This window comes from Thamnophis elegans, chromosome Z (assembly GCF_009769535.1).
Source record: "Thamnophis elegans isolate rThaEle1 chromosome Z, rThaEle1.pri, whole genome shotgun sequence".
In the NCBI taxonomy this organism is placed as follows: Eukaryota; Metazoa; Chordata; class Lepidosauria; order Squamata; family Colubridae; genus Thamnophis; species Thamnophis elegans.
In genome coordinates, this window is record NC_045558.1 from 83126107 (window position 1) to 83149846 (window position 23740).

The following is a 23740-nucleotide window of genomic DNA, read 5'->3' on the forward strand; positions in this document are numbered from 1 at the left end:
GTTCAATTAATTTAGATTAGAAATTCAATTCCTTACTAAACTATCTGAAAATAGATATTTTGCCTCCTCTGATAGTGAACAAAGTAGATGAGTTCAATATACTACATTGAATTTAATGCAGAACTTGTTCCTTAATCTTGAGTGGGAATGTTATGTAATTATGTTTTCCAATTATTGCATACAAATCATATAAAAAGACATTTTAAAGTATGCATTAGATGAATCTGATAAATTGAAAATGTTGGGTAATGACCAGATTTTTTATCACCAATCCATATACAATGTAGAGACAACAAATGAGTTTAATATCACAGTAAATTCTGTATTCAAAATACGGATCAAATGGTGAAAATCTGAGCAAGCAGCTTGTCAAATTGTTTGCAGAAAAATAAAAAAAGACTGTTAAAACCATTAAAGATAGAAACAAGCTATACAGTTCTCTTAAAATTTCTATTTTAAAAAAAGAAATTACTCAAATTTTGGATAAAACTTAAAATTTTATTTGATGGATAAAACTTTTTAAATCTGTAATTGTATTTTCAATGACAATTCACTATGGAAGAGTTAAAAAGTAGTACTTAATAAGAGTAATGATAAAGCATCAAGTCTGGATAGAGTTCCTGTAGAATGGCATAACACTGATATACTTACTTCTAAGGTTTATCAGCTACATAGTTGACATTTCTGAAAGAGGTATTTTATCATTTTAATTTAATGAAGCATATATTAGTTATACCAAAACCTGGTTATGATTGTGCGATATCATCCCTATTTCATTAATTAATATGGAAATTAAATTAAAACCTTTAAGCTTAATTTCTTCTATACAGGCAGCAAATATTATAAATTATTAGTTTTTAACGAATAATGAAGCTTTATATGTATAAATTTACTGTTTCTTAAAGAGGATTGTAGAAAGAATCCCATGTATTATGTGACAAAATGAATGAATGTGATGATAATGAAAGAAGTAGAACTTAAGAGGTTTTAGATTAGGGGGCATATTATCAAATTGTTTCTGAAACTAATTTATTCAGTAAACATTCATTTACTGCCAGTTTAATCCAGTCCCAAATTTTCATTCCTAGTATTGGCTCAATATAATATAGAGATGTTTTTAAAAGCATTAAGTCTCTTCTTTTCCTACTGAGCATTATTCAATAATCTTTAGGAGTGTGCTCATGATATCATGCAGGAGGAAAGAAGGAATCTATCATCATGTGAAAATAATACATTTTATTGTAAAACTCATGATTTTCAATTTAATGGGGCATCCTTCCCCAGGATTATACATTGGTAAGTATTCACTGACATTTGCTAATGAATGTCTGTATTAAATAAACAATTATTCAATACAAGTTACAAAATGCACTAATAAATTTCAGTCAATTTGAAAACTCTGATTTCTTTGAAGCAATAGATTTAGAATTATAAAAGATGATTAATAACTAATTTATGAATCTGAGGAAACACAAGTTAACATTAAGTTTCCAATGTAGTATGGAGGTAACAACTGTGGCATATGTTAAGTGCAGGAAATAAAAGTAAACAGGTTTCTATTTAAGATTACAAAACAGTTCTAACTGGTAAAAGCTTGTTTTTATATTCATCTGTCTGAATAACACATTTCAATGCATATTTAAAAGCTTCTGCTAGCACAGTAGTGGCTTGAATAAAAGGTTTTCCATAACAGCTATAATAGTTTTTTAAAAAATATTTTATGACATTCAACAGATAGTTTTAATACCTACAAGACTTAATATATATACATACATGTATGTAAGAAAAGTTAGTACATAATAAAACAACGTCACAATTCAAAAATTTAATCCTCTTCTCAGGCAGTTACAATATTGTTCCTTTTGCTCTCCAGTCTTGAGACAGCAAGTCCTGCAGTTCATCTTCATCATTACTATCAATATCATCATCTTCTTTAGTCTGTGTGACTGTTTGACTCATGGCTTCCTTTAATTGATCTTTTCTTATTTCCTGGCGGTCCCGCAGTTGTTCAACACGACGGAAACATTCTCTAAGGTAAAACAAATTAAATAATTTGCCCTCTTTTTCTGATTAAGTGAAAAGGTAAAAACATAAACCTTACGCATTCATGGAATGCAACTTCATGTAAAGAACATTTTATTAAAACCCTGATATAATTGCAGTGGAGCCAGTTAATTACTATTTTTTTCTGGCTTGGATTTAAACTACATTTTCATTACAGAAATACAGATTGGCTAAGAAATACAGCAGATAAAAAGTATCAATGTGGCATAAGCAATGTGCTGAAAATGTAAAAAAAAAATCACCTTTATTCTACATGTTTTGTTTCTAAAATATAATTTTTCACAAAATTAGTTGTCTAACAGTTGCATCCATGCAGTCTGTGAGTGCCTTCTCTCTAGTTTGAATAAAAGACAGGGATTTCTATATTGCTCCTTTAATTATTTGAAAACAATTAAAATTAGTTCAGAATTTTCTCTTGAGCTGCAATCAAAAAAGCCCAAATACACTATTACAATATGTTGCTCCCTATTTCTATGTAATCTATCTGAATTTCTTTCCAATTGCAATAAAAGACACCTGGTTACAGCTGGAGGTAAACAGATTTCAATATCTGATTTTAAGTCCTGGGTCAAACTAATATGGAATGTAGAAGAAAAAGGCCAGGCAATTGGGGATTTGGCCATATTGATCAAGGAAGAACTCAAATGAATAGAGAACAGAAATGATCATAGGTGCCTCTTCACTTTTTCTAGCTGTTATACATACAGTATTCCAGTTTAAGGCCTCTAACTGTGATGTTAAATATACCTCCACAAATATCTATGTATTATTTCCCTGATAAATGGGAAAATTTAGAACAAACTTTGATAATTAAATTCAGAACCAATATGCATATGTTTAAAGTTAAAAACAAACTTGTAAACATTCTGCTTTATGCATATGACATGTTACCAATGTCAAAGTCAGATAGAATGAGAAGGTTTAATTCACGTTATACACTCAATTACTGAACATCAATTAAGTCCAAAACCAAAGGAGTTGAGAAAAGGTGGACTATGTATAATTGAAGTCTGGATAGGGAAACATATAGAGATAAATGGGAGGGGACCTCAGTGCTACATTGGGCCCCAACAAGCATTTAATAAATAAATTAAAAATCTCAAGTGATGGAGCACATACAACTTCTGGATGCAAACTGTACCATTGATTAACTGTACTCCCTTTTAGGAATTTTCTCACTAGTTCTAGGTTGGATCTTTACTTAATAAATTTCCATCAGTTGCTTTTGTCTTGCTTTGGAGAATAGGTTGATCCCTCTCTTTTCTGTGATAATCCTTCAAATGGAAGATTGCTTTCATATCTCCCCTAGTCCTTCTCTTCATTAGACTAGACATAACAAATTCCTGAAACCATTCATCATGGTTTAGGCTCCAACCACCTAATTATCTTTGTTGCTCTTCTCTGCACTCTAGAGTCTCAACATCTTTTTCATCTTGCATTGACTAAAACTGGCTGCATGATTTCAAGTACAGTCTTACCAAAGAAATATAAAGAAATTATTTAAGTAGTTTTTGAGAAATTCTGTTCATAAATAGCACTTGAAGACAAAATTTGAGCTACATACATTTGTTCATCAATTTCTCCAATTTGACGGTCAAGTCGCCCTTCTTCATCTTCTTCAGCTACTATTGCTTCTGAAATCTAATTCAGAATTTTTAAAAAATATAACAATTTTAGGCTCAATTTCTGGGGGAATTTCTCTGACTTTCATGAAATACAGAAAAATACAACAATGTAAAGTTTCCTTTCTTTTCACTATAATTAAAACTCTGGAATTGCCAGTCCATATAAATTTCCCCTGGCAGCAAAATCTTCCCTCCTGAGTCTTAACTCTTGAAAGAATTAAGCAAAAAGAAAACAGGGATCAGGGACTGTATCCCCCCCTGCCAACAAAGGGAAGAGAAATGTCCCAAGTAACAGTGAGAAAATACTTTAAAAAGTCAATATGTTTCAGAATTTCCTGTTGACATGGACACTATAAAAGAGATAAAAGCAATGTATCAATTGAAAACCATTTGGGTAACATGGTATATTATTATTAAGTTCAAAGGATTGGACTAATTTAACATCTTTATAAAGGAATGTTTGATCTGGATTTAGAGCCATCAGAATTCCTCTGTATGATGGCTATTGTATATGAGACAACCCTTCCAATTCCTGCTTGTCCACTCATCTACCATGTAAACTGCATTGAGACTGCCAGATAAGATCACTTCTGCCAAGTTTCATTTTTGTATAAGCATTAATTTCAAAACGGAATACTAGCTTACTGTATTGATCTGTCTCATAGCTTTCTGGAATTCATCCCATTCTTTATCCATCTGATCCTTTGGAGTGTCAACCTTGCGCACCTAGAACACACATACACATACAAGGCAAAATTAAAATTCAACAAGCATTATTATCTTTGTCACATGTACTTTTTCAGTGATAGATTTTCCTTCTTCCTCAAATTTGTTCAATAATGATTATCCTAACTCTTTTCCTCTATGAATTAAGTTTCACTGAAAATGCTTTTTTTTTCACTTCAGTGGCAGACTTACTTTTTTTGCATGCAGGAAGTCCAGAGGTCAATTTTACTATGCTGTGTGGCCAGCAAAAAAATGGGGAAAGTGGAAATGAGCACCAAAGACAAATTTATTTCCAGAAATACACAAGTTTTTAATAAGTATCCAACATACAAAAATTTAATAGGGAGAATATAGGACAACTGAAAAAGCCAATACTGACAATTTTATTACAACCAAAGATGCACACTCAATACACACACACACTGCACTATATATCATGTACACACATATATCATGTACACACATACACAAACACACACATTCAAATATATCATGTACACAAACACACATTTTTCTTCCTTATTTTCCTAATTCTTATCAACAACTAAAAATACATTTTGTTTCAAATGTATGAGATGTTACAGGCAACGGAGAGTCTGGTTATCAAGTTCAACTCAATAATTCACAGCTACGGGGGGGGGGGGTAATCTCACAAGATCATATATAGCAAATCTGCCTCATGGCAAAGAAAAGTGTGTTTAGTAAGGAGCATATTAGGAAGACAGGCTAGGTGTTCAAAATGTTAACATAAAAACTAATCTCTAGTAGGTTTCTTGCTTGCTTACTTTAAATATCAAGCAATATAGATTACGTGATACATCAGCATTCTGGCATCACAAAAAATTGATGGGCAAAATCTTTGCCTTATTATGCATCCATTTAAAATATCAGTAAATTGTATATTTGCAAGATGTGATTAAATTTTGTATAATTGGTTGATTGACTGAAAGGAAGAATAGCATGTAAATAGCACATTAAGATTAATAAACAGAGAAGAAAGTAATGGAATTAGGTTTTGTATGCTAAGCAGAAGAAGAAATTGTATTTTTATTAGTAATGTAAATATTGTAATGTGATCAGTTTATTTTTGTATAATAAATAACAGTTTGTGGATAATTTATTGCATTTATCTATCATTACTGCAATATAGCCTAAGGCTGTGGTGGCGAACCAATGGCACACATGCCAGAGGTGGCATGCAGAGCCCTCTCTGTGGGCACTCGTGCCTTTGCCGCAGCCCAGCTTCATCGGGTTTTTCTGTCATGGTTCCCGCTGTCGTTGGCAGGGAAACAAATGTTTGTGAGACTAAAAAAAATTCACTTAATCAATTCCAACTTCTCGCAAAAGAAAAAGATCTTGCAAAGTTGGAATTGAGTGAACTTTTTCACCCAGGTGTTTCACAACGGGGGAGATGGAATCTCCTCCTCCTGAAGCCCATTACAACGCAGAGACACAATATAACCCTGCGCCATCTCAGCTCGGCAAAAAATGTCAGTTGCTTTTCCAGCAGAGCTGCCTGTGTTGGGATTCCGTGCCTCCCAGCTGAGTTTCAGTGCACTGCTCCTGGGCTCGTCGGGCTCCAGGCTTCAGATTTCCACTACCCAGCACCAGTTCGGGTGGGAAGAGAGAGGGGGAAGAGGGAGGAAAAGAGAGCGACATAGAAAGAGAGAGAGACGAGAAACACAGAGAAGAGATAGACAGAAAGAGTGACAGAAAGAGAGAGAGGGAGTGAAAGAGACAAAGAGGTAGAGATGGAAATAGAGGGAGGGAGAGAGAGGTGAACAATATTTTTACAGAACTATAAATATGTTGAGGCCTTTGAGGCAAGGCTGGGCATGACAAGAGGTGGCTTGGAGGGGAGGGGTGAGGCAGGGCTGGGCGTTGCAAATAATTTAACAACCAGCTGGTCATTAAGGCAGTTCTCTGCCTTAATGACCAGCTGGGTTGCAATGGCTTGGGGGGTGTCATGTGACTGGGTGGGAGTGAATGACGTCAAGTTGGGCCACACTCACCCAGGTCTTATGGCTCCCTGTGTTGTTGTTTTTCTGTGGGAAACTGGTCCAAATGGCTCTTTGAGGGTTTAAGGTTGCAGGCCCATGTTCTAGACCAAGTCTATGGAAGGAGATCCAATACTATTCTGGACAATATCTCTCTAGTCTCTTCTTGAAAACCTCCAGTAATGGAGCTCTCACAACTTCATTCCATTGATTGTTCTCATTGTCAGAAAATTTCTCATTAGTTCTAGGTTGGATCTCTCTTTAATAACCACTTCCCATTATTTTGTATCCTGCCCTCAGGTCCTTTGGAGAACAGGCTGATCCCCTCGTCTCTATGACAGTACCTCAAGTACTAGAATATTGCTATCATATTATCCCTAGTCCTTTTCCTCATTATACTAGACATATGTAGTTCCTGCAGCCATTCATCATAGGGTTTAGCCTCCAGACGCCTCTTTGTTGCTCTTCTCTGCACTGTTTCTATGGTCTCAGCAGGTTTCCTCTATTGTGGTCATCAGAACTAGACATAATATTCCAAGTATGGTTCCCCCACCAGTGCAGCATAAAGCGAAGCTATCATTTCACACAATTTTGAAACTTTTTATCTGCTAATGAACCTAAGACTGTATAAACATTTTTGGCAGCTGCAATTCATTGCTAGATCACGCTTAGTGGTGATCTACTAGAACAATATATGCTTTTCAAAGTTACCACTCTTGAGTCAGATACCATCTATTTTATAGCTGTGTATTTGCCTATGTGTAGGACTATACTTTTTTCACATGAACTGCACTTCGTTGGCTAGGGCCCAGTGTTCATGTCTGTCAAGGTCCTTCTGAATCGTGAGTCTATCATCTACAGTGTTGGCTATTCTAATCATCTTGGTCTGCAAATTTGATGAGTACCCATTCTATCCCCTCATCTAGATCATTTATGAAAATGTTGAAGAGTACTTGAAGAGATAGAACTTTGAGGAACTCCATTGTTTACTTCTCTCCATGTAGATGTAGTTCCATTGCAGACTACCTGCTGGGTGCAGTTGGTCAGCCAGTTTCAAATTCATCTGGTGGTGGTATACTCTATATCCGTGATGGTGAACCTATGTCACACGGAGCCATTTGTCCAGGCACGCGAGGCATTGCCCTGTCGGCCTTCTTTAGAGGCCATTTTTCACCCTCCGGAGGCAGCAGGAGCTTCACTAAAGCCTCTGGAGTGCAAAAAACCAGCCTTACGGGCAAACTGGAAATTCAGGAACGGACTTCCAGTTTGCTTGTAGGGCCTGTTTTAGCCCTTCACAGCTTTCAGGAGGCTTCCCTGAAGGTTCCGGAGGGCAAAAAATGACCCTTCGAGCAAAACGAAAGTTACTTCCGGGTTGCTCGTAGAGTCATTTTTTGCCCTCCGGAGCCTTCAGAGAAGCCTCCTGAAGGCTAAAACAGGCCCTACGAGCAAACCGTAAGTCTGTTCTGGAGGCTTTAAGGAAGTTCCTGCAGCCTCCAGAGGGTGAAAAATGGCCTCAAAAGGCAACCGACAGGGCAACGCCTCACGTGCCCAGACAAATGGCTCCGTGTGCTATAGGTTCGCCATCACGGATATAGAGTATACCACCACAGCCTCCCCCGCCATGCCCCGAGGCCCTCCAGAGGGCCTCCAGGGAGGAGACTGTTTTCGTCCTCCCCAGGCTCCTATAAAACCTCTGAAGGGGTTGTGCGCATAGCATTATGGGTGTGGCACGCCCACGTACGACTCCCCCACGTGCTCCCCCCGCTTTTGGCACGCGAGCCACAAAAGGTTCACCATCACTGCTCTATATCATATTGTTCTAATTTACTAAGAAATAGGCTGCAGTTTACTTTGTCAAATATCTTATTGTATTCTAAATAAATTATGTCCATAGCACTTCCGTTTTCCACAAATGTATAGTTACTCATTCCATTCAAATTGTTGAGATTTCAATTAATACATCAGAAAAGGCATTCAACATCATCTTATGGAAGATTAGATCTAGAAAGAACCATGCAGGTTTTACTATAACAATAATATTAAAATATCAGTTACATTTTATAGTATCACTCAAGTCACCAAGAAGCATATCAATATTTTTAGGGACCTATTTAATTACAGCAACTAGAAGTCCTTGGATCATTCATTTATTTGTTTTCTTGATATATATCCTGCCTTTTGCTCTATGACCTGAAAGGGGTTTGATGGTATTCTTATTCCAATAAATAAGATGGTGATTTTATTTATTGCTACAGCAATAATGTAAGTTATGATGTAGGTAAAACACAAAATATGTCACATGCCAAAGAACTCATATGAGCTGAAACAATTAAATACTTGCCTTTGCATCCACTTCTGGATCATCAAAAAATCCCTCTGGTAAGGCCTCTGCAGTATTTTCTCTTCTGAAATGTTAAGGCAATAATTAATACCCATCTCGAAATGCTGTAATAAATGAACTATTCAAACTGAGAATAAGTAAAGATTAAGCCAACATAAAGCCATCTTAAAATACAATACAAGTAGTCTTTGCTTAATGACGAGTCATTTAATAGCCATTTGAAGTTAAAACAGACCCCTATAAGTTACTTATGACTTGTTCTTGATGTTTCGGCTTCCGCAACACCTCTTGCAATCATATATTGCATTCAGATATTTGGCAACCAGCTCATATTTATGACTGGCTGCACTGTCCCACAGTAACATGACTGCGATATGCAACATTTTTCTGGTTTCTGATGTTTTTTGCTGGTTTCAAACAAAAAAATGCCCATTTAAGAAAATGATTTGAACCATGTGGTTTGCTTAACAACCATGGTGACTCACTTTATGAATGTCATAAAAATGATCAAGTCTTAATGATTGTAGCAACTTACAACCAAAATTCCTGGCTTAATGGTGGTGGTTAGGTGACAACTACCTGAAATATTAACATTCATTTTATAACTACTGATATATTATAAAGGTTTAGTTATTCCAAGCCTTAACATCAAATTATGAAAATTATCTTAACCAGAATCCTGAAGTCAGAATTCCCAAATCTTATCTAAATTATTTTAATATTTTAAAAATATTTTAATGCTTTTAATATTTTAAAGTATTCAAGTTCTGTGGCTTAAATCGTGAGGTTTTATGCTACACCTTATGCTGGTCTACGACTAATAAAGATATACCATAATACATTTAATCAAGGTTGTACTGAGTATTAGAAGTGACAAAAGTAATATTAAGAAACTGGAAATTTTTCCAGTTGTCAAGGAATGGAAATGTGTGGTCCATTTTGGAAAGGCAATTTTCCCTACCATCTAAGGAGGCAGCAATATGTATTATAGTACTATATTTTTCAGAGTATAAGACTCACCTTTTTCCCTCAAAAAAGAAGCTGAAAATCTGGGTGCATCTTATACACTGAATACAGCATTTTTAACCTCCTGAAGCCCCACCCCATTCACCAAAATGGCTGTGCATAGCCTTATGGAGACTTTCAGAGAGCTCCTGGAGACTGGGGAGGGCAGAAATGAGCAAAAAATGGGCCATTTTTTGCTCAATTTCCCCCAGCCCCCAGGAGCACTCTATAAGCCTCCATAAAACTATTCAAGCTCTTTTTTTGATGAAAAATGGGCCGTTTTTTGCTTGTTTATGCCACCCCAATTATGGCACACATTCTGTGATAATTTACACTATCTTGCATTGTTCATATTATATTAATTGCCTAGCAATTACTCTGTTTAACAATTAAACAACAACTAACCTTTTATGACAGTGCTGAAAAAGTAACTTTACAACCAGTTCTCCCATTTACAACTATTGCAGCATCCTCAGTCACATGATCAGTTTGTGGGCACTTTTCAACCAGTGGGTGTTTACAAATACTGCATTATAATCAATATTTATGCACTTCAAAACCAACTTCTGGAAAGCAAAGTCAATGAAGAAGCCAGCAATAAAATCACAAGTTGCAGTCATATGATGTCTTAACAACTTGTTGTTTCACTTAACTGAATGGGAAATGACATTATAAGTCTATCACAGTCATAATATTTCACTTAGCAATCAAATTGCTTAGTGACAGTTGCCACTTTCAGTTGTAGTCATTATGCAAAAACTATGTATAATGCTATAGGTAATTTAATTTTCTGATAATATTAATTAAATATTACTAATCCATATTTAATTCTAATTAAGGAGAAAAATAATTCAGATTAAAATATTAGACTTATTTTTTGTTCTAGATACTTGACCTTTGATGGTTTTTTTCTTGTGGTTCTGCCTTCTGTACAGATTCGGAATGTGATAACTGAGGAGTAGCTAAAGCATTGTTCTCCAAGTAGTCTACAAAACACAAGGTTATACTTAAGCACATGTGATTTACTACCAAAATAGATATATTAATTGTGAATAGCACAAGGAATAAACTGAAAAAACATTGATTTAAGATTCTTTCCATGTAAATCAACATTGGATCAAATTTAGAAGGACCTGAGCATGAAATTCTGGTTTGAGATTAAATGCAATTTGAATAGATAGGTGGAAAGAACAAGACCCATGGCAAACTATGACAATAAATACAATGTCATCTTTGCAGAAATGACACTACTATTTCTATACAGAACTATTCTATTCTTGCAACCCAGCATTTTCATTATTCATTTCAATATTTACTTACTTTGCCCAGGTGTGGATGCCCATTTATGGAGACATTCCAAGAGATCCACTGTTGAAGTAGGTTGAGCTTTATTTGCAGGCTTAACCTTCTCCTGCTTCTTCACATTCACTGCTAACAATTAGTTAACTACAGCATGTGTCTGTGAAAGCACTGGTGATCATGTTAGCACTAACTAGGATGCTAATAAATTACTCCGGATTGACTCATATTCTGGGTCTACTGTTAGTTCATACCCATGCACACCTGATCTGTCATGTCAGTCATATTCAGCCTTTTGACATGAAAAGTCCTGAGCCTGCCTAAGCACAAACACCAGGGAAGAAATGTGGAAGAAATAAGAAACCCAGCCTGTTTAAACACCATGCAGAACACCTAACTCTTTCTGTCCTGCAACCATGATACTGCTGAAAATACTTCATGAAAGAACTGGAGTCAAAACCAATCAAAGAGAGAAGGTAGCAAAATCTGTCACCTTCCATCTCAATGAGTGATGCTTATGGAGTACCATTAACTGATGATTTTGGACTATGCTGTTACTGCCACTTGAGGACTGCTTCACGTATTGATTCAGGGGAGGAGGCAGGCTTTTAAACTCAAATAAGGGTTGGCCTGAAAAACAGTGAAAAGGATAAGGAAATCCTTCTCTTTCTCACTATTATTTAGCCAAACAATAATCTGCTCTACAATAGTGGATTAAAATGAAACTAAATAAAATAAAAAGGGAGTGGGATATGGAGATCACTTCAGAGACAAATAGGCAGGCAACCTGTTATTTATCACCAGACATCACACTAGAGAAATACTAGATAAGCACTAAATTCAAAGGTTCCAAGCAGCAATTATTAGTTTCATATCTTACACTCTAGTCAGTTCGTGATGTACAGAATGACTTCTTTACTGTTGGCACTACTTAAACACTTGTTTTTTTACTTCAAAATTCCCTCCAGATAACCTCATAGTAGAGACATAACTGTCTACTCCCATATTGGCCCAGAAAGAACTGCTCCCCCCAAAAGCAATTGCAAAAGTCAAAGATTTTGTGTCAAAGTGCTTTGCTTACACCTAAAAGCTACACAATTTCTTCAAGATAAATTAAGCTTGTATTATTATTCATGTCATCTTTGCTCTATTGACCTTGGATAATGGTGTTTGGTTTTTTGGGGGGGCTGTGTGTTTCGTTATTTGATGGTATCTAAAAATACTAATCTTACCTGTTGATGAACAGGCCACAAGTTCTGCTTTTGGAACAAGATCTGAAGATAATTCATACTGAGCTGGGGTTGGCAATGAAGTTTTGCTGTCCCTCTCTCTAATTTCTTTTGTCATATCTTCTTTCTTTCCTTCCTCAGTTTTATAATTTCCTAGTAAGACAACACTTGAACTTTTTGAAGATATTATTTCTACTTCTGTTTGCTCAATTTTGTCAAAAAAGGTTTTTGGCAAGCTAAAAAAGAAAGGAAAATTTTTTTAAATGCAATCACAATGCAAATCAGAATTTGGACAATCAACTCCACTAGTTTTTCTACTTCTATTTTAAAAATGCATTATTGTGGTCACAAAGCTGCTGCAAAAATGGTTTGTCCTATAGCTGTGATGGCAAACCTCTGGCATGTGTGGCACAGAGTCCTCTCTGTGAGCATCCACGCCATTGCCAGCTGCTCTTCTGTTTTCTGGAGCACTGGGAAACGGCTTGAAAATGGCTCAAAAAACAGCCCAGAAAACAGGTATGCGCATGCCGGCCGGCTAATCTTTATGTTTCCGGCGCTCCAGCATGCACACATGGATATATATGCACCCATGTTCTGGTTTGGGCACTTGGTGTCGAAAAGATTCGCCATCACTGTCCTATAGCAATGCATGTTGAATCAGTCATTCACTGTTTTTGCATGCAATTCATAATGTTCAAAAAGCCAACTGTTTGATCTATAGTCTCAGTTCTCATGCCAATCTACCACACAGGAATTAATACTCAGAGCATAAGAAACAACCTGAACACTTTTAAAAATTTACTCGTTTATAGAATAATGTGCAAAGTTTTATTGTAACAGACATGATAGATCCAAGCCGCAACATCATCATCATCATCATCATCATTCTAACCATTGTCTATCTATCCACTGAAGGATGTCCTTTTCCACACGTTTTTATCCAATACAGTCTTGAACTAGTTGATCCCACAATACTTGCCAATGTTGATCCATCTTGTTTTAGGCTCTTTTGTGGATGCTTTTTATCAAATGGAATATATTTATGACTGCCCTAGTCTATCTGTCATCAGTTCTTTCTTTGTCACTAGTCCATTTCCATTGCAATTCTTTTACTCTCTTAATATTGTATGCCTTCGTTTGTTCTCTAATCCATGTACAGGTCTTTCTATCTTGTCTTGTGATGCTGAGCATCTATCTTCCCATGGTTCTTTGTGCCACTCGTAGCTTTTGTACTGATAGTGAGGTTGGTGTCAATGTTTCACTGGCATATAAAAGAAGTCTATAGCACACTGATCAGGCATGGAAGGTTGTTCTTGAAAATTATGCTTAGCTTGCCAAATGCCTGCCAATCACATTTAACACACCACTCTATTTCCTTTATTATATCACCTTCCATTGAGATCTGTTTGCCCAGGTATATATAGTGGTCTATTATGTCTAGATCTTGTCCAGATATAACAATTATTCTTACTTTAATGAATTTATTTTTCAGATTTATTTTTAAGGAAATGGTTCTCCTACTTTGTGCAGCTCTTGTATGTGTCTTGGTAACTTTTATGGGACTTGTGAGAAGAGACTTGTGCAAATCTTAAGTGATTTAAATAGACACTATTGATTTTATTCCATCTTTTGCCCAGTCCAGTTTGTGAAATACTTCAAGGTAGACTGAGAAAAGAATAGATGATATTGTGTCACCTTGTCGTACACTTTGTTCTATCTTGATTTCCACTTTAAAGATAATTAAAACAAATTGTCATCATGTTTTTTCGTATACTACTATACTATACTATACTATACTATACTATACTATACTATACTATACTATACTATACTATACTATACTATACTACTGATTGTAGTAAGTTGTAAGAAATCTTTACACCTTGGTTGAGCAATGCGTTAATTATTGCTTGCTGAAATACTGAGTCAAATACCTTTTTGTAGTCAATGAAAGCCATGCACAGCATCATTGTGTACTCATTGTGCCTTTCAATGTCTTGCTGAACAATCTGGATGTGATCTATTGTGCTGTAACCATTTCTGAGCCCTGCCTACTCCTTTGACCAAACATCATTTAATGTTCTCAATATTCTTTTTACTATTACATTGGAGAAAACCTTGCAGATGACTGAAAGGAGGCTTATTGAACAATTTCTTTAAATCATCTTGGGTCCCTTTCTTATATATAAGATTCCCTTCAGCATTTTCCATGTATCAGGCATTTTTCTTCTCTGAAGCATCTCGAGTATAGTTTTCTTAACATCTTGTTTAAACTGTGATCACCAGTTTTCAGCATTTCAACTGTAATACAGTTGTTTCCTGAAGGTTTGCCATTTTTTATTGATTGTATGGCACAAAGCAACAAACTGTTAAGACTCCTTAATATAATGGCACTATGCTTTAAACATCTGCAGAAAACTGAAATCAGCAATAAAACCATTAATAAACCTACTAGTTTGTCACACCAAAACTTAATTTAGAGCCATTTCCTCTGCATAGTAATTTTGTACAAAAAATATAGAAAGCAAATTCTATTTTATATCTTTACTTGTGAAAAGGGGGAAATGCAAAAAGGTAACAACTTACTTAGATGAAACTGCTTGTGGTTGGTGGTCATTACAATCTGAAAATAAAGATATTAATCAGATTTATATCAATAGCAGCTTTGCATATACTATATAAGATTTTATCCCATCCTTATTTTTTATCAACTCAAACATGGTTTAGTAATGCTCCCAACTCCCATTTTCCTCATAACAATAAGCCTATGAGTGGGTTGAGATGAGATAGAGTGACTGATCTAAAGTCTACAACCTAGCTCTCAACTCTGCCTGGTTCTGCTTGGTGCTTCACAGGCATCCTGCCATCAAAGACTAGAAAGGGAGGGAGGGAGAATGTAAAGGCAATAAAGCTATGTGTGTACGTAATGGGAAATTGGGGAAGGGGGGAATGACTAGTGATAAAGACCAGAGCACCCCAGACCCAGTTTGTACCAGCATTCCAAGGTTAGGCAACCTGAGAAAATATGCAGATTACACCAAACAAAAACAAAAAAACCCACCCATGGGAATACAGTAATTTGCTTAATGATCATCAGATTCACTTAATGACTTTCACAAAGTAGTTGTAAAATCTTTATGATTTGGTTAATGGGTGCCTTGGCTAACCATGTCATGAGTCTTACAATGGAAATTCCAGGCTCTGATACAGTTGTTAAGTTGAAGATTACCTGTAGAGCCTATTCAATCAATCCACTCCAAGCGCCTTGATGCACCCAATGCAGTGTCACTGTGAGGAATATACCTAGGATTTATGTAGCAATATTGCTCAACTTTGCATAGAGCTAGATTCTGGTCAGCCAGACTCTTTGGAGGTGATAGAGTCACATCTGAGCCTTGTTTACTGTCCTAGGAAGAGTTCAAGCCAGTTGCTCTTGAGGAAGTGGAAAGGAACCTTAGAACTGTAAGCATGGTACTAAGCCCATGCCTGATTGGTTAAAGCTTCCTAAGAAGTTCTATGTGGTTAATGTTTCTTTGCTGGAAGGATGGTACTTGCATATCCTTCTCAAGAGGCCATCCTTGGACCTCACAATATTAGACAATTTTTATTCGGTCTCCAACTTTCCCTTTTTAGGGAAAGTTGCTGAGAGGTTGGTTGACTCATAGCTACAAAGGTCCCTGGATGAAGCAGATTATCTGGATTATTTTCAAACTAGATTCAGGAAGGGCACAACATTGAAACAGAATTGATTGCACCTGCCAATGACCTTTGGAGGGCTAGGATAGGAATCATGCAACTATTCTGGCCCTCTCAGTGGTTTTCCATGAATGCTTCAAGACCACCTTCAGGGATTGGGAATGAGACACTGTGTTAAGAGTGGTTCTCCTCCTTCTTTAATTACATCCAGTTAGTGTTGTTTGGGGAAAAGAGTCAAGCCCTGCAATGTAGGATGCCTCAGGGCTGGAGTTTTTCTTTTTCTTTTTTACCACCTACATGAAATCTTTAGGGGAGATAATTTATTGGTATGGAGTCTGGTATCTAATATATGTGAATATGTTAATGAGACCCAGTTATATATCTTTACCCCTAGCTGGGCAAGTGACAGGTTTAAGGGAAGGTGGGAAGGTGCAGGTTTAAGGGAAGGTGGGCAGGTGGCAGGTTTAAGGGAAATGCAGCTAGATCTTTCTCTTAAACATGCCCACTATATAGGAATTAAGAAGTGTGCCTTTTCTATGGCAACTCTTGCTTTATGGAGTACTCTTCTCTCTTAACCTCAACAAGCCTCTAACCTCCTAGCCTTCTGAAAAGCACCCCCCCTCAAAGTGTTAGAACAGAATGAGATGTCTACATGTCAAAGCTTGACATAGTGCCAAGTTTATGGTTTTTAATGTTTATGGTTTTAATAGCTTTTAATATGATTATTATGTTGTTTTAATTCTTAATTGTGAGCTTGCCAGAGTTTGATACAAGACAGAAAGTTATATACATTTTAAAATATTTTTTTGAATAAATCAATAAAATCTGAACATTTCTTCTTTAGGCAAAGTCAGTGTTAAATACAAACAAATGGCATTTTCTTTCTATCTACCGTAGCTTTATACATAATGAGAGAAATGAGAATGAACATATTCTCTCTCATCATAATTTGGAGAATTATGGAGAAGAAGAGAAACTCCACAAAGAGAATGGTAAGAACAAGAATTAGTGAAATCACCCCTACTTCCCCTCCTCTTGTATAGAAATTACATGCAAAAATAATTGTGTTGTTTTAATTAGATTCCATCAAAAACAAATATGATAAATAAAATTTCAAATGATTTAAATCTATTCTGTGCAACAAACTCAATTCATAATGGAGATTTAAACACTCATTTTTCCAATTAGCTCAACATCAAATTCAGATGACAATTATTTCTGTCAGTCAAAATATTTTTTTCTGACAAAAGTTTGATCAATTTGTTTACAGCCACAAGCAGTCAAAGCCAACTTGTAACATCAGTTTGCGCAATATCATACATAGTCACAAACTGAAGATTTACAATTACCCAATCTCATAATTTTCAATTAGCTACCTACCAAATTAAATTCAGTTAAATCAATTCAATAAGCATATTATTGCTCTCCCTTCCCAGTGTTTTAATGTGGTACTCTCATGTTATGCTTTGTTCTTCAATCAAAAGGCCATGGCATTGGGTTTGTTTCATTGATTTTGCTTCATAATTTCAATATTGTGAAGCCTGAAAAAAGAGATAGTCTGTTGCTACATTACCAGGCTACAACAAGAGAAGGGCCTGCAGGAATCTAGAGAGAAGGGCATGTCCACCACCTAAATACAAATTAGAAATTCCAGAAATGACAATATTGACGTCATCCATAAAGCATTGCTTCATTCTACAATCTAACTAACTGGACGTAGCCAGTACACAAGAAATTTTATGAATAAAGTCAAACTTAAATGCAGCATACCTTAACTGTCAGATTTTAAAAGCTACACATCAAATTAGAAATATAGCAAGCACAAAGGAGTTTTTCATACCTTGTCCTTTCTTTTGATCTAGAATTCTTGGTTCCAACTTTTTTTTTTTGAGAGGAGATGAAGTTTCAGTAAATGATTTGGATGTAGAATATTTAATATTCTAGAAAAAAAATTAAAGCAGCAAATAAAATACCTGAGGATTATTTGCAGGGCTCAAAATCATATCAGAAATACCAATATCAAGAAGGAAAAAGTGCAACTGAAAGAACCTTTATGCAGTCATGTGAAAAAGAAAATGCACCGTCTATGGATTTACATCAGTGGTGGGTTCCTACTGGTTCGGTTGAACCAGTAGTGGTATGGCGGCCTGGGCCGCTGGAACCAGCAGTGACCCAGGCCTGCCATGCCCCAAACTGGTTCCCTGGTCTCCACCGCCATCTTGTTTTTCAGTTCTGCGCATGTGCAGATCAATTTTAATTGAACTGCACAAAGTGCACCCATGAGCAAACCAGCAGTAAAGCCGGGCATAACCCACCCGATTTACATATTAAAACATAGTAAAAATCAGCTCATCCTTAGCAGTTCTTAAAAATAGGAAAACACAACTTCAGATGAACAACAAAACGATATATTACACCATATTTTTTCTAAAGCTAAAATGGAGAAGCCACATGTGAAAAACTAAGTACACCCTTACTGCTTCCATTGGTATGAAGAGGCTAAACAACAGCCAGATGCTGCTAATCAAATGCTGATGGTCAATTGACTTCTTTAAAAATTTAAGTTTTATGAGTTTTCTGGTCTGCACCACTGGCAAGCAGGGTGGATTTGATTTAAATCAAGGCGATTTAAATCATAATTTTTAAAGAGTAACTGTCATCTCTGTCCTGTAGCGGCTTCTCCACTGACCTGCTATTGACTCACCGACAGTCCCATTCACTTTAATGGAATGGCTGATGATATAGCAGTGGCACAACAAGGTGAGGGACATGTGCAGGCAGCAGATGAGTAGATGTCCGCTAACAGGCACTGCCATAATGGATCTAAAATAGCAGATGCTCTTTAATATTATATTTATAAGCTGCATAAAAGGTTTCACTTTCATTTTTACTGCTTGCCCTTCCTCCTCACTTAGAGCCTGGTGGTACAGATGCATTTCTCTTCAAATAATTGTACAGTTTGTAGTGTACATAGGTTTGCAAAACAATGGGATGAAGGAATATTCTGGAATTTTGTTTTATGATTTATCTCATGGTTATTCTGAAATTGTGTGAATGCATCAATGCAGTGCATGTTATTTCAGCTTACAGAGCTTGGATTCATTAAATGAGTTTATTAAAAATGTAAATATTGCAGAATATGCAGCCTCATGTTACATAACTAAGCTTCATTTCATGTGGCATAAACTAAATTATTAATGTATCTTAAATAGAAAGCTATCTTTGATAGACTTCTATTCCAAAAGCATTTTATTAAAATTAACTTGATAAAAATAAAAAAAATTCAATTTAAAAATTTAAAAATCTGATTTTTTTAAAAAAAATCATCAATTTTTATCCACTGCTGGCAAGGGATGGAGTAAATTCATAAGAATTCCAAAGAATGTATTCAGAAAATGACTGACTCATCATATCAGAAGAGTTTTAAACTAAAATAGAGGGGGAAAGTCTTCAACATCCTTAGAACCTAATTCCAAGATTATCTCTTTTCCATTTCTTTGTTTACAAGAACAAATTTGTATTCAATATAGCATTAAATCGTATTTTAAAATTCAGGTAGTCCTCGACTTACAATCACAATTGAGCCCAAAATTTCTATTACTAAATGAGACAGTTGTTAAGTGAGTTTTACTTCATTTTATGAGCTTTCTAGACACACTGGTTAAGTGAATCATTCCAATCGTTAAATTAGTAACATGGTATTAAGTGAATCTGGCTTTAACACATGGGCCTGATGGGCACTTGCCCATGGGTTCTACGAGCATCTTTGCATGTTAACCCTTCAATGCACCTTGTAATATATAAATACAGCAACCTATTTATTACATTTTACTGCATTTTTTAATTAATACTAACATGCAAATATGTGTTTAATTTTATCGACTATTTAGATTTTTATTCCTGTGAATAGTTATCATAAGGGCCCCAGTACACTGCTTTGCCTGGGGCCCATAATGCTGTTAAGACGGCCCTGTTCCCCATTGACTTTGCTTGTCAGAAGATCACAAAAATTGATAACTTCAGATCTGGACATTGCAGTCATCATAAGTATGAATCAGTTACCAAGCTTCTGAATTTTGATCATATGACCATGAGGATGCTGCAATAGTATTAAATGTGAAAAACTGTCATAAGTCATTTTTTTCAATGCTGCTGTAACTTTGAAGAGTCACTAAATAAATGATTGCAAATTGAGGATTTCCTGTTCTGTTCTATTGCTATCTATTGTATCTATTTGTGTTCTAACATCATTAGAAAAATGTATTGATTCTTTTACTATAAAAATAAACCCATGATCTTATGATCTTCCAAGAAACTCTCTATTAGGGAGCTGAATAACTTCAGACTGATTGCCTTGACATCTTCAGTTTTGAAGACCTTTGAGAGGTTAGTACTGGCTCAACTGAAAATCATCACACATCTGCTGTTAGACCCCCTTGCAGTTTGCCTATCAAGCAAATAGACTGTCAGATGATGCTATCAATATGGCACTGCAATCTATGTTTTAATAACATCTTGAATCCCCAGGGACCTATTCACAGGTCCTTTGTGTAGACTTCAGTTCAGCATTCAATACCATCATTCCAGAAATTCTTTACTCTAAACTGATTCAGCTAGTTGTGCCTCTCCATATTTGTAGATGGATTACTAGATTTTTGACAAATAGGAAGCAACAGAGGAAGCTAAGGAAAATCACATTGAGCACCCAGACAATTGGTGCTGCTGAGGTGCCACTCAGGCCTGTTTGTTCCTTCAATTGCTCTTCTCTCTATATACCAATGACTGCATCTCTAAGGATTCTTCTGACAAAGTAGTTAAGTTTTCAGATGATACAACAGTCATTGTTCTCATTTGAGACAGCAATGAATCTGTATATAGAAAATCACATCGAGCATCTGGACAATCATATCAAGCACCTGGACAATCACACTGAGAAAGTAGACAATCACATAAGCGAACTGTCCGGGTGCTAGCTTTCTCTGTTGCTTTCTGGCCCTGGAATGTTTGTGCTCCAGTTATGCGCTTGGAAGTGGAGCGACATCACTCCATTTCCAAGTGCCCCATAGGCACTCAAACACTTTTTGTCCGGAGACTGGAAATTCTAGGGGCCATGGTCTCAAACAACTTCAGGTACCCATCCACTTTTGCAGATAATAGGTGCCTGAAGTCCTGGGAGAAGCTTCCTGTCTGTATGCAAAGTGTTTGCAGACCAACAGGAGGCTTGAATCAATGCAATTTCATTGCCCCAAAGCTTCACTTCAGTATGCAAATGCTTTTCCAATCAAGCCTGGAAGCCTTTGGAGGAGACTCATGGAGCCTGCCCACCATTGCAGAAGTGGCAGGCAGTCTTGGTGAGTCAGAGAAACTGAGCAGGGCATGCTCATCCTGCTCTCCCTCTGTTCTCACCGCTCACAGGCAAAGAAACAAGAGAGGCTCACTAGATCTTTGAAAGGGAAAGGAGTCTTCATAGGCCTGTTTGTGGAGACACAATAAAGCAGGATGGTGGGGGAAAGCAATTGCATGAGGTAACTGTGAGTGGGGGGAGGCCTTGGGTACTCTGAAGCAGGTGGCCTGTTCCACCATTAAGCAATCCATGACCCTCCCGCACTCTGAGATACCTCATGTGCACTTAACAACCTGCACATTTGATTAGTGAATGCATGCGCAAAAGGAGGGAGTGATCACGGCCAAGTTATGCAATTCACTCCTATGAATCCTTGGGTTACAAATGTAATTGACAAGCTCCATTACATTCGTAACTCGAGGATTACCTGTACTCTACTCTACTCCACTCCAATCCATCTCACTCTATGGTTCTGCCTTGCCCAAATTAAAAAAATACAAATATTACAAAAACCTATCGAATCAAAAAACTATATATAGTATCAGAAGTGTATCTCCTCATCCCATTTATTTTCTATGATAATTTTTCATTAACGGGCTATGATTTACCATTATTTTATTGCTGTCGTATAGGTTTTCCTGCATGTGCTGGATGAAATGGACTATCGAGTTAGCCAAGAAAGCTTGGTCCATGTGGATGCACTATGTTTCCACTATTTTAACAATATATTGATTAAATGACAGAATAGCTAGAGGAATTAAATCAGATATATTAAAAGTGAAAAATTAATGTATTCTTACAGTATGATACACATTAAACTTCTCTTACCTCCTTGTGCTGCTTTCCAAGAACATGTGTTTGCCACAGCAGTTCATTCTTCACAGTCACATTGCACAGGCAGCAACTTAAATTCCCCAAACTGTTATATGTAGTATTGCAATTAAGAAAATTAATTCAAAAATGATCTCTCAAAATTACAGCACTCTTTTAAACATTATTCTGAGAAATTATCACTGCAATGCAGCTACACTTTTTTCTGTGACTAAAGCTTGAAGTACAATACCATAATTGCTATTTTTTAACTGAAACTCTAGAAGAACCAAATGCACTAACTAAAGCAATCTGGTCACAAATTATATTTTCTTTTTAAAAATCAGTTTGGCTTTGTAAGCACTGTTAAATTCAGGCTTTAAATTCCCTCATGAGCCTGACTGTTATCTCTTTTATTATGTTTTACTGAAACAAAATATACTAATACTGTTTTACCAGCGAATCAATATAAACTGGATTTGTCATTTGAACATTACAGATAGTCCTCGACTTACAACAGTGATCATTCAGTTACAACAGCACCGAAAAAGTGACTTATGACTGATTTTCACAATGATGAGTTTTGCAGCTTCCCCATGGTGACATGATCAAAATACAGATGCCTGTCAACTTACTCATATTTATTGCAGTGTCCTCTGCTCATGGGATCACTTTTGTGACCTTCTGATAAGCAAAGTCAATGTGGAAGCCAGATTCACTTAACCATGCTGCTAACTTAACAATTGCAGTGATTCATTTAACAACTGTGGCAAGAAAAGTCGTTAAATGGGGCAAAAATCACTTAAATGTCTCCCTTAGCAAAACAAATTTTGAGCTCAACTGTAGTCATTAAGTCAAGGATTACCTGTAACAGAATGGAGGAAACTGATTGCTGGAGGAATCTGCTCTTCACTTGAATGTAAACTGGCTACTAGGCACATTTAGGTATTTTACCAAATCCTTTTACTCTTATCAGTATAGCATACTAAACATCCTGCCAGATTTGTTGTAGCAGAAAGGAAAACATACATATGTCTAAGAACTAAGAGGGAGGAACTTAAAAGAAATGAAAAAGTTTTTCCATCCAGTTAACCCATTCCTTTAAGAAGACATTTTGATCAGATTGCAAATTCTGATGTACAGTCTTGCGTTTTTGTTTCAGACGTGAATAACACGCTATTGATTACTATACTTCAAAAAACACAACATACAGGATAGCGATAATAAACTAAAATGCCTACCCTACAGAAAAAGAAGCGCGGAACGAGATTTGGTTCACTATCACTTCCAGTGAGTAACCGAGACAGACAAAACTCAAAAAAACTCCGTCGCAGAAAGGTGCAAAAGTGGGGGGGGGGGGATCTCGCTCGAAGATAAGATAGGATATCTAACGTAGGGCGAGTCAATTTTCCTTTTCCCCGCAGTAGACTCGCGCTGTTTGGCTCGCATTAATCTCCGCAGCTCCTCCTGTCCCAAAGTATTAACAGATCGTCGCGATTGTCGGCCCGAACTCGAAGTAGCCATGACTGCAAAACAAAACCCTTCCCCTTTGCCGATTTCTCGGCCACAAGACCCAAGGTAAAAAAAAAGCACGCAATCAGAAT

General features: G+C 36.4%; 1 protein-coding gene across 2 annotated transcripts; it reads right to left on the reverse strand.

Moving 5' to 3' along the window:
• Positions 1 to 903: 903 nt before the first annotated feature.
• On the reverse strand, positions 904 to 23739 carry ZNF830 (zinc finger protein 830). 2 transcript variants are annotated; one of them, XM_032236987.1, is made up of 10 exons: positions 23524 to 23739; positions 22155 to 22254; positions 17823 to 17922; positions 14873 to 14909; positions 12290 to 12522; positions 10654 to 10744; positions 8754 to 8817; positions 4335 to 4415; positions 3629 to 3705; positions 904 to 2029 (listed from the first exon to the last, which is right to left on the reverse strand). In XM_032236987.1, the coding sequence occupies exons 1-10, from the start codon at positions 23658 to 23660 to the stop codon at positions 1846 to 1848; spliced, it is 1104 nt and encodes a 367-aa protein (XP_032092878.1). In that variant the 5' UTR covers positions 23661 to 23739; the 3' UTR covers positions 904 to 1845. The 2 variants fall into 2 exon arrangements, with proteins under 2 accessions (XP_032092878.1, XP_032092877.1); XM_032236986.1 differs by having other exon boundaries at positions 22155 to 22257.
• Between the last annotated feature and the right edge of the window lies 1 nt (position 23740).